General features: G+C 37.8%; 1 protein-coding gene across 1 annotated transcript in view; it reads right to left on the bottom strand.

Moving 5' to 3' along the window:
• The window catches only part of LOC117985145 (RNA-binding protein 12), a 23,037-nt gene extending 9,585 nt beyond the window's left edge, over positions 1-13,452 (bottom strand). Inside the window, exons 1-2 of the mRNA XM_034971833.2 lie at positions 13,258-13,452; positions 12,445-12,602 (exon numbers count right to left, since the gene is read on the bottom strand). Coding sequence (XP_034827724.1) covers positions 12,445-12,587 — 143 coding nt within the window. The 5' untranslated portion in view covers positions 12,588-12,602; positions 13,258-13,452. The remainder of the gene's footprint in view (positions 1-12,444; positions 12,603-13,257) is intronic.

The following is a 13,452-nucleotide window of genomic DNA, read 5'->3' as shown; positions in this document are numbered from 1 at the left end:
TACCTAGTCTACAAGCTATGACCAAAACATAATTATTATTATTATGTACGGAACCCTAAAAAAGCGAGAACCGACTCGGATTTGACCGGTTTTATTCAAATAGGCTACGCTAGAAGACACGCTCCGTCGTCTTTTAAAGTCAGCCCACCTACTCGGACCTTGGTTTCGCTACGGATGCTTCCGGCTCGCTTCGCTCGCCACCTCTCCCATTCGTTCCACTCGGCCTCGTAGGCTCGCTTCATTCAGGATCGCCTTCCCAAGCTTCTGGCTTCGAGCTTTACAAAATCACTCTAGAGGTAGAACAGACAAGACTGCGTGGAGTCGAGGTGCTCAGATTTCGTTCTGCTTTTGATTAATATTCTGCATTTTTCATGTCTCTGAGGTAAAACCAAGCTCTAAATAAATTTCAAATTTCCACTAACCTCCTACGTACCTACCTAATACGTATATTATGACGAACACAAACGGTGGATGGATCATTAAAAAGTCCAATCTTGCATTTCTCCTCTTTTATTAATAAAGAGTCACAAGATGTGAAATGGCAATCGGGGTACAAGGAGGGGGGTGCCCCGCACGTCACCTGCGCTATGCCGCACCGGGTTAGCGGGGGGCTGTTCCGGTATGCGGGGCATCCCCACCCTGATTGTCATCTCGACCTGTCACGTACTTAGGTACCTACTATTACCCAGGGTTTAAACACCGCATGGTCCTCGTGATCTCCATGAGCGCCCAGTACAAGTTTTTAATTTTTTTAGGGTTTCGTACCTCAAAAGGAACCCTTATAGGATCACTTTGCTGTCTATCTGTCCGACGTGTCTGTCAAGAAAACAGGGTATAGGATACTTCCCGTTGACCTAGAATCATGAAATTTGGTAAGTAGGTAGGTCTTATAGCACAAGTAAAGGAATAAATCCGAAAACCGTAAATTTGAGGTTACATCGCCGAAAAAAAAATCTGCTCATAAGCAAACAGTATTTTCAAAGTAAGATAACTATACCAAGTGGATTATCATATGAAAGGGTTTTTTCTATACATTTTAAAACAATTTTTTAGTTATTTTTATGCATACCTAGTAGTTTTTGATTTCTCGTGCAAAATGTCGAAAAAATCGACTCGCACTTGGCCGGTTTTTTATAAAGCTAATTATTCAAAGTTCAAAATACCTGGCTAGTGTGCTAGTGATAGGAGGGTATGACCGGTTTTCAGAAATCTGCACTCTGCTGCGAGCTCCGTTTAGTAGGCGAAACTTTCTACCCAAAGACTGGCCCGCAAACGCTTCAAGCTCAGTTTCAACTACCACCACTGCAGGCTCTTCCCGAGTTGAATAAAATACCTACTTATTACTTTATTCGCAGCTCCTCAGATACACTAAGCAAGAAAGAACAAGCGCCAAGTTTCATACTGGTTCTTCTCAGTAGAAAGGACAATCCGAAACAGTTTGATTTTAGACGGGGTCGCTCAACGGTCCGGCGCTGGTGTTGAGTTAATCCAAAATATAATTAAAGCATGGGAGGAGATGATGTGCTTGACGTTTTCTGTAATTTATCTAAGGCTTTCGACTGTGTTGATCATGAAACATTATTCCGAAACTGCACCAATTGGGAATCAGGGATGTAACCTTGGAGTTCATATAGTTTTTACTATATATAGAATACAAAAGGCAGACGTGAATGAAAAGCGGTCTTTCGGATCAGTGGTAAAAAATGATCCCACAAGATTCTATTTTAGGGCCTTTTCTATTCTTCATTTACATTAATGACCTTCCTTACCTCGCTAAAGATAATATTGTTTGCTGATGGAACAGCTCTTTTATCTACAGGTAAATTCATTAAATAGCTGAAACCCGTAAGCGGCTCAAGTATACTTTTCTAGTCGAGAGTTACATGTTCCATTTTCAGTAAAGACTCCTGTTGTCATTGTAGTCTTAATGCTAAAAAAATCTTACACGACATTCACCGCGTACCGCCGTTACCTTATCTCCGACAGAAAGGCTGGTTAATTTACTAGCGCATAGAATCCACCTGGCTGTTCAACGGGGAAACGCAGGTAACCCTAGTACCAGTAGTATCTTCAAATGGATAGCACATTAGGGATGCAAGAAGTAAAGACTGACCAACAGGAGTAAATTTTTTTAATTTGTCAGTGCACATTCTGGATCCTAATTGAGGATGGATAGGTATAGAGACCTGCTGGTCGTGTAGAGCGATCAATCTTCGAGAGTTAATGTCCTGTAGAATGTCATAGGCCTATAAATAACATAAGCGAAAGCTGAGCAGTTTCCATTCCCAGAAATATCAATCAATGATAGGTAGATCTGTTACTCTCAACATTTATTGTCTCCAGACGATGTTTTTATAATCTTAGAACTTATCAATCGAAAGAAAGTGACTGACTTCTGGAATCGCATTAATTTACATATTTTAAATTTTATATGTAGTAAGTACCTAAGTCATTTGAAGGTAGTCGGAGAGATTTGTTCAGATTTAAGGCCGTCATGCTCATACATCATATTCGGAGATTCCGTATTGTTCTTAGAAAAGTGTTTTATAAAGTAGGTATTGCAATATTTTTAATGAGGGTAGAAACGCAATAAAATCCATTGGCAGACCATACCTTCCTCCTTCCAGAGCTGCTGCTTTACTAATATGATAAAATATTCAATATGATGTCAACATGTCTTCTAGAAATAGGTGGGTTCGGTTAGCTCTACTTTCCAAAGGTTCAAAATGGAGGTTTGAACTAGTCAGGAACGCAAATATCCACCCTGCACCCTCAAAATCTCTGTACCCAAAAGATAATATCCACAATTTTGTTCGAGTGCATTTAGGTTTTTTAAAAATACCGCGGAAACTCTTTGGTTTTCCGGGACAAAAAGTAGCCCTTGTCCGTTCTTATAGTTTTCACGGGAAATCCGTGAAAATTTGTTTTGGCCGTCAAAACGGCTGGGCCGTGAAAAGCTAGCAGGCAAACACACTTTCGCATTTTTAATATTAAAGTATGGAAGTATGAATAGATAAGACAAACAAACCGTGGCTGCATTGCTATAGTTTGATAAGTAGATTGTTCAGGCGTTTGAAGATCTATCACTTCTGGTACCGATTTTTTTAGGTGCAAATAATTTCCAAAATGCCGTTTTACATTGCATAGTTGGATTGGAAATTCATACTAATCTATTATATGACTCACAGTGTCCTCAATCCAGTTAAGTCCTAAGTAAGTATATTATATTAAGAAATGTTTCTGTGCCAAATTAGTTGAAGTAGTTTTTTGAAGTTTGAAAACTAACAGCTAGAATTTCGAAATCACTCGATCGGTCGTGGAGATTGCTCGACTTCGTAGCGTAGCGGACGAGGATGCCGACGAGATGCAATGAGAAAATTTGTGATGATGTAGCTATTTCAAGTTCAAGTGTTATTGACCATTTTATACTTAATCCGATAGTGAAACCGCTAGATAATCAACATTTACCGCATGTGGCTATATCGCAGACCTGTGACACAATGAGCTAGATTGTATGCAAGAGACAGCGTAGTAGATGGTATTCAGTAGTGCAGTTTGAAGTCAGTGTCTACTGGAGACAGTTTTTGGGTAGATACCTATACTATCGGTCGGTTCAATGTTTAGTGTTACGGAGAATTCAGATTCAGAGTCATATTATAACTAGTTGAGATCATCAATCATCACAACGTTTGCTTTAATTCGTACACAATAGATATACATACATTTACATTAAGCTAACCTTTATTATATGTATAAGTAAACCACCTGGCAAAGCACAAAAGACGACTACTCTATTGTTTCAGATTTTTAGTAACTTAATTAAATAAGTTACAACTAGGTGCAGCCGGTAGTAGTTGGTTAAACTTGGTGTAACCGTAAACCGTTTAGTCACGACTAAGGCTAGGTGTAATTGTAAATTGGGGCCAAAACGAATTCACCCTTCCTTCGCCGTTTTGTCTCCTGCCTATAAGTGTTTTTTGAAAAGCGTGAAGCCGGAATGTCGCGAAAGTGTTCCTGAAGCGAATCTCAGAGGCGGAGTGGTCAGTGCAGTAAAGAGAGGTGGCGAGCAAAGCGAGCCGCCGACATCTGTAACGAAACTTAGATGGTGTAGGTGAAGCAGAATGAAGGGACGAAGCGAATCTTCATTTTAGTCCAATATAACCGATATGCCTAAGCTTAACAACTGCTACCGGCCGCACCTATTTGTATTAGGCTAAAACTAGGTGCAACCATATTATTTTCTACTTTCAGCCATAACATAATATGTATGCAAATGATGGCGTAATTAATTTGGGATTAACAAGAAACACTCCTATCCTATTGTTCTCAATGAAAAGGAAAAACCTATATAAAGAAACGGTAGGTTCTTATTTCCCAATCACGAAACAGTAGAAATAGAACTTTTAGTTGATTGAGCTGTCAGGCTGCATTTCCCAGCGATTTTGAGTATATCACCAGAATATCTGGTGATATGGCTCACAGGAAAGTAAATATAATATGGGAAAAGTACATAATTGCCAAATTGGGTGAAAATTAGAATAGATACTGTATACTCCTAGGAAAAACTAGTACCATTTTATCAGTATTACGATCAAGCGGCAATGTCGTCCTCTTATCGCACAGCGCACTATATCAGGATATTTTGAAGGTTAAAATAATAAGGTTAAATTTTTGATGAAAAGTTATAAGCTCTGAGATCCAAACCACACGGTAAAATCAAATGGAACTACTTTTCACCAGGTTCCATCTGGAGGTTTTTAAATGGCACAAACCAAGAGCTACAGCCGCCAACTGAAACTACGATAAAACTACCAAATTTTACCAGTTCAAAACCTTGTGGTTTTTGAGAGCTCCATGGCGGCTCAATAAAAATTCACTCGTCAGAGCTTATAACTTCTAATTATAGTCTTCAAAATTGTTTGGTACTGCATTGCAGGATTAAGATATCCTATTTCATACAATAGGATTCAGTAGTTTCAGAAGACATCTTCATCTCCACTTGTTCCCTAACCCCCCATTCACACGGCCGTCCAGTTTTTTGCAGGATCCCGTTTGATGGCGAACATGTTTGTATGCCAGCGTTCACACGAGCATCCCGCATGCGGGATGCTCGCTAGCATATAAACACATTCGCCATCAAACAGGATCCTGCAAAAACTGGACGCCGTGTGAAAGGGCTGCACCAGTTATCATCAGACTACGCGTCATTTAGTCATCATGGAGGAACCCTATCAAATTACTGAACAATAGGTACTTACCAAAGATTAAAGTAAAAAAAATATGAAGTGACAGTCGAATGATTCAAGTAACTAAGGCTAAGTTAGAACTACACTTGGTTCCAGGTAAAATAGTGCAGCCAATGTGTCTCTGCATAGGGACTGTTCTGTGATACAAGAAACATGTGGTTGAGTGATGAGTCTATTGCGTAGAAGTAGGTAGACCCCGCCGTCACGCCTTAATTCGTATCACCAAATATATCGATAAATGACCCAGTCAGCACATTCAAGAGGTCAAAACTTCTTTTTCGTGACGTCCACTGTAACTATCTACTATCCATACAAATAGTGTTAACTAATATTTTGCGGTAACTGCAATTTAGTTAACAGTCAATTTTATATGACCAAGGTGTACGTTCGATAGCGATCTCACCTACAAATCCTACAACGTTAACTATATATACGCAGAAAATAATATTATAACAGGGAGTAGGTATATATTATTATCTAAATATAGAATAGAATAGAATAGAATAGAATGTTTATTTATTCATGTTAACTTTTTAAAAGTGCTTATGAATAGTCAGGTAGTTTTAATTTACCACTGGTTCGAAATGCCGTATATAAAAGGAAAAGGTGACTGACTGACTGATCTACCTATCACCGCACAGCTCAAACTACTGGGCGGATCGGGCTGAAATTTGGAATGCAGATAGCTATTATGACGAAGGAATCTGCTAAAGGATTTTTGAAAATTCTATCTCTAAAGGTGTAAAACAGAGGTTTGTGTAGTCCACGCAGATGAAGTCGCGGGCACACGTTAGTCATCAATAAATCAGGTACACGCGGCAGAAAGTAATGTACATCGACCCTTAGAGGGAGATAGCGGATTTGTAGAGCATTGTCTCTGTCGTTGAGACCGACAAAACGTCACAGGTATGAGTGACAGAGACAAGCGCTACAAAGCCGAAATGTCACTCCAAAGGCCGATGTACCTACATTACTTTCTGCTGCGTACTGTAGGTACAATTTACTAAGATTTTTAAGTTGGCCTCTCAACAGCAATTTGCTCCAACTTGGAAGATGCAGACTTATAGACGCATCCTAATCGCGTTGGAAGATCTGAGCTGGGCCTACTTCCACCTCAGGCATACCAAATGCTAAGTAGAGTTCATATTTTAGAGTTCAAGGGTTTACTTGTATTTGAATAAATAAATAAAATTGGGATCACACACCACGCTTGATGGATTATTTTGTATAACTACTGTGGAAACAAATAAACGCTTTCTTTCTTCATCAATTTAGGATCAACTACAACAAATATTTGATTATTTATAGAGCTCGTAGATTATGTCTACCAGTTGAATATTTTGACTATTTGACTAAGTATGGTCAAGTTCACGCTGTGATTTCGATGTCGATGTCATTCCAGAAATTCCGGAAAAGCTGCATCAATCATTATTACAATCGCAATTGTTGTGATTAGCTGAATTTATAGTAATTCTTGGTGCAACAATGCATTGTAGTCAATAGTGAGCGAGTGTCAACCAATAAGAAGTGATTGCGATCGTCAAACTGTCGCATTTTACCGTAATCGAGCTCCAGGTATTGTTCAGGCGCATCCACCCACTATCGAAGGCGAATCAGTCCTGCGTTGCTTTTGTATCCATAAATGCAGCGGCCACGAGCTACGGCAGCTGAAATGGATGCTACCTAAATCTAAGGCATGCTCTGCGCCGTGAAGCTTTCAGGGTCATATTATTTTCTCGGTTTTTTGTTGCGCTTAACGACTTAGTTCAAATAGTGCGTTTGTTGTAATCAGACGAGCAGACATATCCATTTAAGAGAACTCAATTTCCCTTAAGCCCAAATGAATTACGCTTACGAATTTTTGACCAAATTTTGGTCAAGCCGCCAACGAAGTCACGTGCCTGAATACGCCTTAAACATATCCTAAATTGTCTAGAGAATAAGTAAAAACATAATGGTTCCGTCACCGGTCGGCCGTCCAACCGACGCAGCCGCTGCCTCCATGCCTTGCACCTTCAGCCTACTTTACATACTAAAAAGATATGCCCACACCCGTTTGTCCTTTTCTAAATTGTCTAGAGATTAACATTTGTCTGAACAAATTTTTCCGATAGCATTCACCTTATTCACCTTAGTAAATTTGTTGTCAATTAATTGCGTAAGCTACTTACGTGAGTAAAACTTCAGGTGTAATCGCGGCCTTAATTTCAGATAAAACGGGAGAGATTTATGCTAGCTATAACGCTGTCTTGTTTTAAGAGTCTCGAGTATGAGCAAATTCAAAGTCTGTATAGATTTCAGCCTGATGAGATCTATAGAGCGTAGGTACTTTGTCTTTGCTCAGACTTTACTCAAAAGTTAAAATGAGACAGATTTATGTATCTGACATAAATCTGTCTCGTTCTAACTCTGTTAAGTCTGAGTAAATTCAAAGCTTTATAGATTTCAGTATAAGATTCTTGGCGGTATAAGCGAGTTGAGACCACGCATGATAGCGAGAGACAGCACCATACAGTACTTTTTAAGATCAAATAAATTTTAAACACATACCTTACCTACTCATCTTTTTTTATAAGGATTGTCGAATGTTGATCAAAGCAGTATATATAGTAACAGTGAACTAGAGAAAGTGAGCTCTAAGTTTGATCCTGGATCATCATATGTCAAACATTAGGTATTTGAGCACTAGGGGTGACGTGAAATCAAGAAGATTTGCAAGTTTCATAATAATTGTCCTGAACTGTGGTATAGGGGTATGTACCCAAAATTATTTTTGAAGTTAAGGTACTATTGGAAATTAATTTATGCAGAGTGGATTACTTAAGCACCCACTTAGGTGTCCATTGGTGGTCAAAGTTTAACAGTACTCGTAACTTAACTTTAACTGCCTGATAAGTAACGCCCTAAATGCTTACCGGCTGACTTAATATATTCTAAAGTTACATACCGTTTTGAAGAAGCAGTAGCCAGAGGTTGTACCATAATATTCATGATTTACATATATCATATATGTATAAAATTTGTAGTCTAACATACAAGGTCATTCGGAAAGAGGGTCCTAGCACTCCTAGCCCAAAAGTAAGCTAAACTGTACTCAATAAACAAATCTTACTGTGGAGGCAACCTTAAATTTAAAAAGACGACGATTATGTGCCGGAAGATTTTTTCATAATTTAAGGTTCGGTTCCAAAGATTGTTTATAATGATGAGTACAATCATGACTCTCTTTCCGACTGACTTTGTATGAAGAAGTCAAGAAAAAGTTATTTAAATCTTGCATAAGTTATCTCTATTTTTTGAAGTTCTTGCTGTATTAAATACTTGTTATTTTTATCCAAGATAGATATATATAAAATAGGTATAAAGACAGCTTTGTTTGTGGTTCATTTATTTTTAAAAAGTAATTATAAATAACCTGGTATACTTATATGCTATCGAGATCTTTATCATTGTAATATTGTCTAGGAAATGTGTTCTTAGAAATATCACAGCCCCGTATTACAAAACTATGTAATGTGCATTAATTGCAATTTTACTTATTGACTGATAATTTGGATAATTTTTTAGTAGATAAATACAGACCGTTCAATATAACATGTCCCCTGACGTTATGTTGGCACCATTGCAAATCACACAATAATAAACCCTAAATCCTAAGGAATAAAGCAAACAAATCAATGGTGCCAATATTATGACGGCAGGGGACAAGTTATAACAGTCTGTAAATGTGTTGTCTAAACTAAAACGACAGGTTTAAATATATTGCTATCCTTTCATAACTTCCCCCTATGAAAAACGATAGCATTAGATTTTGCCCTGTTATTTTAGTTTAGTTATTTAGAGATTGTATACAACAGAATTAGCCACACTATTGCATTATCGTAAAATTCAGTTAAAGGCTGACCAGATAAATAAAATACCTCGCCATATTGCGGAAAAACCGCGGAACTAATTTATACAAGACCTTAAACATAGTGACCATAGACCATATACTAATGGCGCCCCCAGAGCAAGTTTTTCATATTTCTGGTCAGGCTAGAATTCAATAAATAGCCAATAACAAAAATTGCATATTGCATGACCATAAAGATATACTAATTTGTGCTACGCAATACTAAAACTAAACTGTACTGGACTTAAGAATACTGTCACATTCTTAGCTAGCTAGCTTTGGCTAGTTTTACATCAACAGTGTGAAGCTTCCAAGTTAGCCCACTACCACCGTAGACTGCATCATCACTTACCACCAGGTGAGATCAAAGTCAATGGCTAACTTGTAATGGAATAAAAAAATCTCAGATTGGCTGACACGACTAACCTCTACTAATATTCTTCGCTAGACTTGCGATTGCCGATCTGTTTTTGAAGAAACCTGATTTTCGACATTTTGGCGCTGATAACAACAGTGAGCGTACTCGGAACTTAATTTTATTGACGAGACATCTGTCAACATAGTACTAGCACGAAGTCTATTTGACAGTGTCAATTTTAATTCCCGGTACGCTCTGTGGGGCGCTTCAAATTGGTGCAAAAAAACTGTCATTTTGTAGGAGACCATTTACGTGGACTACACCAACTTCAAACGCTTATTTGAACCCTCTAGGGGTCAACTTTTCAAAAATCCTTTCTTAGTGGCCAGAATAGCTAACTGCTTGCCAAATTTCAGCCCTGTCCAGTAGTTTGAGCGTTGATAGATCAGTCAGTCAGTCAGCTTTTCCTTTTATATATATTTAGATTTCAGAAGCTGACACCAAAGAAGTACCTAATCAATTCTACATTTAATCTGTTGCTAAGTTTGCAATGTTATTTGTCAAAAATCGTTTGGCCTTTATTGACAAACAAGCTTATGCTCGCGACTTCGTCCGCATGGACTACACAAATTTCAAACTCCTATTTCACCCCCTTAGGGTTTTCATTTTCAAAAATCTTTTCTACATCATAATAGCTAACTGCATGCGAAATTTTAGCCCGATCCGTCCAGTAGTTTGAGCTGTGTGTTTGATAGATCAGCCAGTCTGTCAGTCACCTTTTCCTTATTATATATTTAGATAACAATGTTGCTAAGTAACTTATCAACAGATTACAGATAGATTGATAATTATTTCAGCTGTAAGTAGTACTATGCAGAAGGAAGGCATTCCGAACAAAAACTATTGCAGGCTGCAACACATTAACAGACTTCCAAAACGGGTGTGGTTTTCAGCCCTTTTTTTTTGTTTTTGCTTACTACTTGATGTCCAGTGTCATACTAATTTTGATAGCTTCATAGAATTCGAGTTTTGTTCGAAATAGCCCTTACTGATAGTACTAATTTAGTTCAGTGGCCGACACTCTCTATTGGCATGAATTCAGGCAAAACAAGCTACCTAGCCATATAAACCTATAAGATAGCATATAGCCTATAAGATAGCCTAGTAATTAAGAGAATTATCCTACTTGGGAGGGTCCCAAGTTAAATCCCTGGTAGATACATAACTTTTAGGACTTACGTGCATTTCAAGCAACTAAATAATATGACTTGCTTTAGCAGTAAAGGAAAATATCGTGAGGAAACCTACAAGACAGAGTTATCTATAATGTTTTCAAAGGTGTGTGAAGTTTGTCAATTCAAACTTAGCTAGTGAGTATGGCTGAAGCTCATTTCATCTCATCTCATCTCATTTGAGTGGAGACCTGTGCACAGTAGTGTTTGCTGTAACTTACAGCAAGCGCAATTATCTATACTAATATTATAAATGTGAAAGTGTGTGTCTGTCTGCTAGCTTTCCACTGCCCAACAGTTTAACCGATTTTGATGAAATTTGGTACAGAGTTAGCTTACATCCCGGGGAAAGGACAAGGGCTACTTTTTATTCCAGAAAATCAAAGAGTTCCCACGGGATTTTTAAAAACATAAAACCACGCGTACGAAGTCGCTGGCATCATCTAGTCTTCCATAAAAGAGCTGATGCGTAACTACAGATTGGAGTAGAGTAGTCTTTTATAACAACTTAAAACTTTATTTACTTTGACAGTTTATGGAGGAAACTTCGCCGCCGTATATAATTTGCTATGCCAAATTAAGTTATATTAGTTTCAATGTCGAAGTAAATAAAGATTAATTTGAGTTGTTATAAGTCCCGCCAATTGCTATTGCGCTGGAACCATGTCTCATTAACATGGAAATGACGTCATTTTGACATCAGCCGAAATACAAATATACCATCAGCTCGAAACTTCAGTTTAGTGCGACGTCACTAAAATAGCGGCCACGCTCATTAGCAATTTGCGGGACTTATATCAAAAGCCTCAGTGCCTCAGCTGCACTCCACTCTTCCAGTGTGTTACTCTTTAGAGGTTTAGCTAAGGATGACTACCTTTAGTCCAGGAAATCAGTTTTAGTTTTGTGTGCAGCCAAATTAGACTTATTACAAGTTTCATAATACAGGGGCATAGTAGCCTAGCTCTGGGAAATTTTCATATTTGATAAAAGCTGAAAATTCGTAATTTATACCCTGAAGGTCAAATCTGTACTAGAAATTTTAGTATGTTTACATGCTGAGAGATATATAGGCACATATTTAACCACAATCAGGGAATACATAGGTGAAATACAGTTGGTGTCAATTAAAAGAGTTCTGGATGTGAATGTGACTGCTAATGGGTACTAGCTAGTGGCCAAAATTAATAAGTAATCAATCTATCTATAACTTCTAAATAATTTTAAAATCATAATACATATCAATAACTGCAGAACCAGCAGGATTCGAACCTGCGTCTCTCTCTTGGGTGTCAGAGCACCTTTGACCTTTCAAAAATCCTTTCTTAGCAGATTCCTAAGTCATAATAGCTATCTGCATGACTAATTTCAGCTCGATCTGTCCAGTAGTTTGAGCTGTGCGTTGATAGATCAGTCAGTCAGTCATCTCTTCCTTTTATATATTTAGATTACAGATACATTGATTATTTACTATTAAAAAAAAGACTTTCTTATTGCACATTAAGTTAAAGGTTAACTGAAGATGAATGGCACCCTGCCATTACATCTTTCTTCATACCACCAAAAAGTGCAAGTTCTAAGTTGAGTTCTTTTACTTGACGTCAACTGTAGCCTTTCAGATTTTATCAAATTAGTACCTAAAGTTTCCTTCCAGAATTCAGTATGTTTTTGTATATTTTATATTATTTATAGTCTGTAGTTTATTTGTAGTATAGCTACCTGAACGCAATGAACGCATCTCCAAGCTCGCCGCCTACGATGTGCACCCCCCCCTCGGGGATCGACAGGCCTCGAAAGAAATTCCTAATGTCAAGAGCATTAGCCGACCAAGGCAGGTTCTGTAGTCTTATGATGACACTCATGTTTGCGCCGAGTTCCTAGAAAATAGAGGGAAAGTCCGGTCCATATTTTTTGTAAGTTTGAAGATAGAATCAATTCAATTAGCAATTGAACTGTTTGGGCGAATAAAATTAGTCATTTTATTACAGTCGGCGGGCTAGACACTACATATTTAAAGACAATGTGGCTAATTCCATTGTACACAATCTCTAAACTAAACTAAAATAACACGCCTAAATTTATTGCTATCCCTTTCATAATGCTGCTCGCGGAAAAGGATGGCATTAGATTTTGACCTGTTAATTAAGTTTAGTTTAGAGATTGTGTTCAAGAAAATCGGCCCCAGTGTGCTTATATTTATTAACTAAGGAGTTTTATAATTAGGGGTTCGTTTCTTCCTTCTTTACGTTTTAGAAAACGTCATATAACAACGGATTGGAACGCTAACCAATAGGTTTATTGCATACATTTGTGTGATACGAAGAGCCATTACCCAAAAGATAATTCTGGCATTTTATCAAGTATCAACACGATATTGAATAGCCATATTGACATCAACATTCGAGAATAGAATAAAGATATAAATAATTCTAAATGGACCGTAATATTATTCTCTATCGAGGCAAATGCTTAGGCGCATTTTCAGATAAACTTACGTGGCCGAACAAAAAAACCCTCCTATCTGGGACTCACCTACAAATATCCTAAGTTTATAACTTCAAACACTTGATATAAAATTATTGCATTTATATGCACAGTTTAATCACAAAACACAAAGCATTTATGAGAGAAATACAAATATTTCTTTCATTCAATAACCCCAAGCTAAAGCGAAAACAAAATGGCGCGGGCGAAGGGCCGCGCGCCAGTGTATTACTTTACTCTATG

The sequence above is a fragment of the Maniola hyperantus genome, chromosome 9 (assembly GCF_902806685.2).
Source record: "Maniola hyperantus chromosome 9, iAphHyp1.2, whole genome shotgun sequence".
In the NCBI taxonomy this organism is placed as follows: Eukaryota; Metazoa; Arthropoda; class Insecta; order Lepidoptera; family Nymphalidae; genus Maniola; species Maniola hyperantus.
Note: the sequence above shows the minus strand (reverse complement) of the source record. Positions and strands in the feature narration are given on the sequence as shown.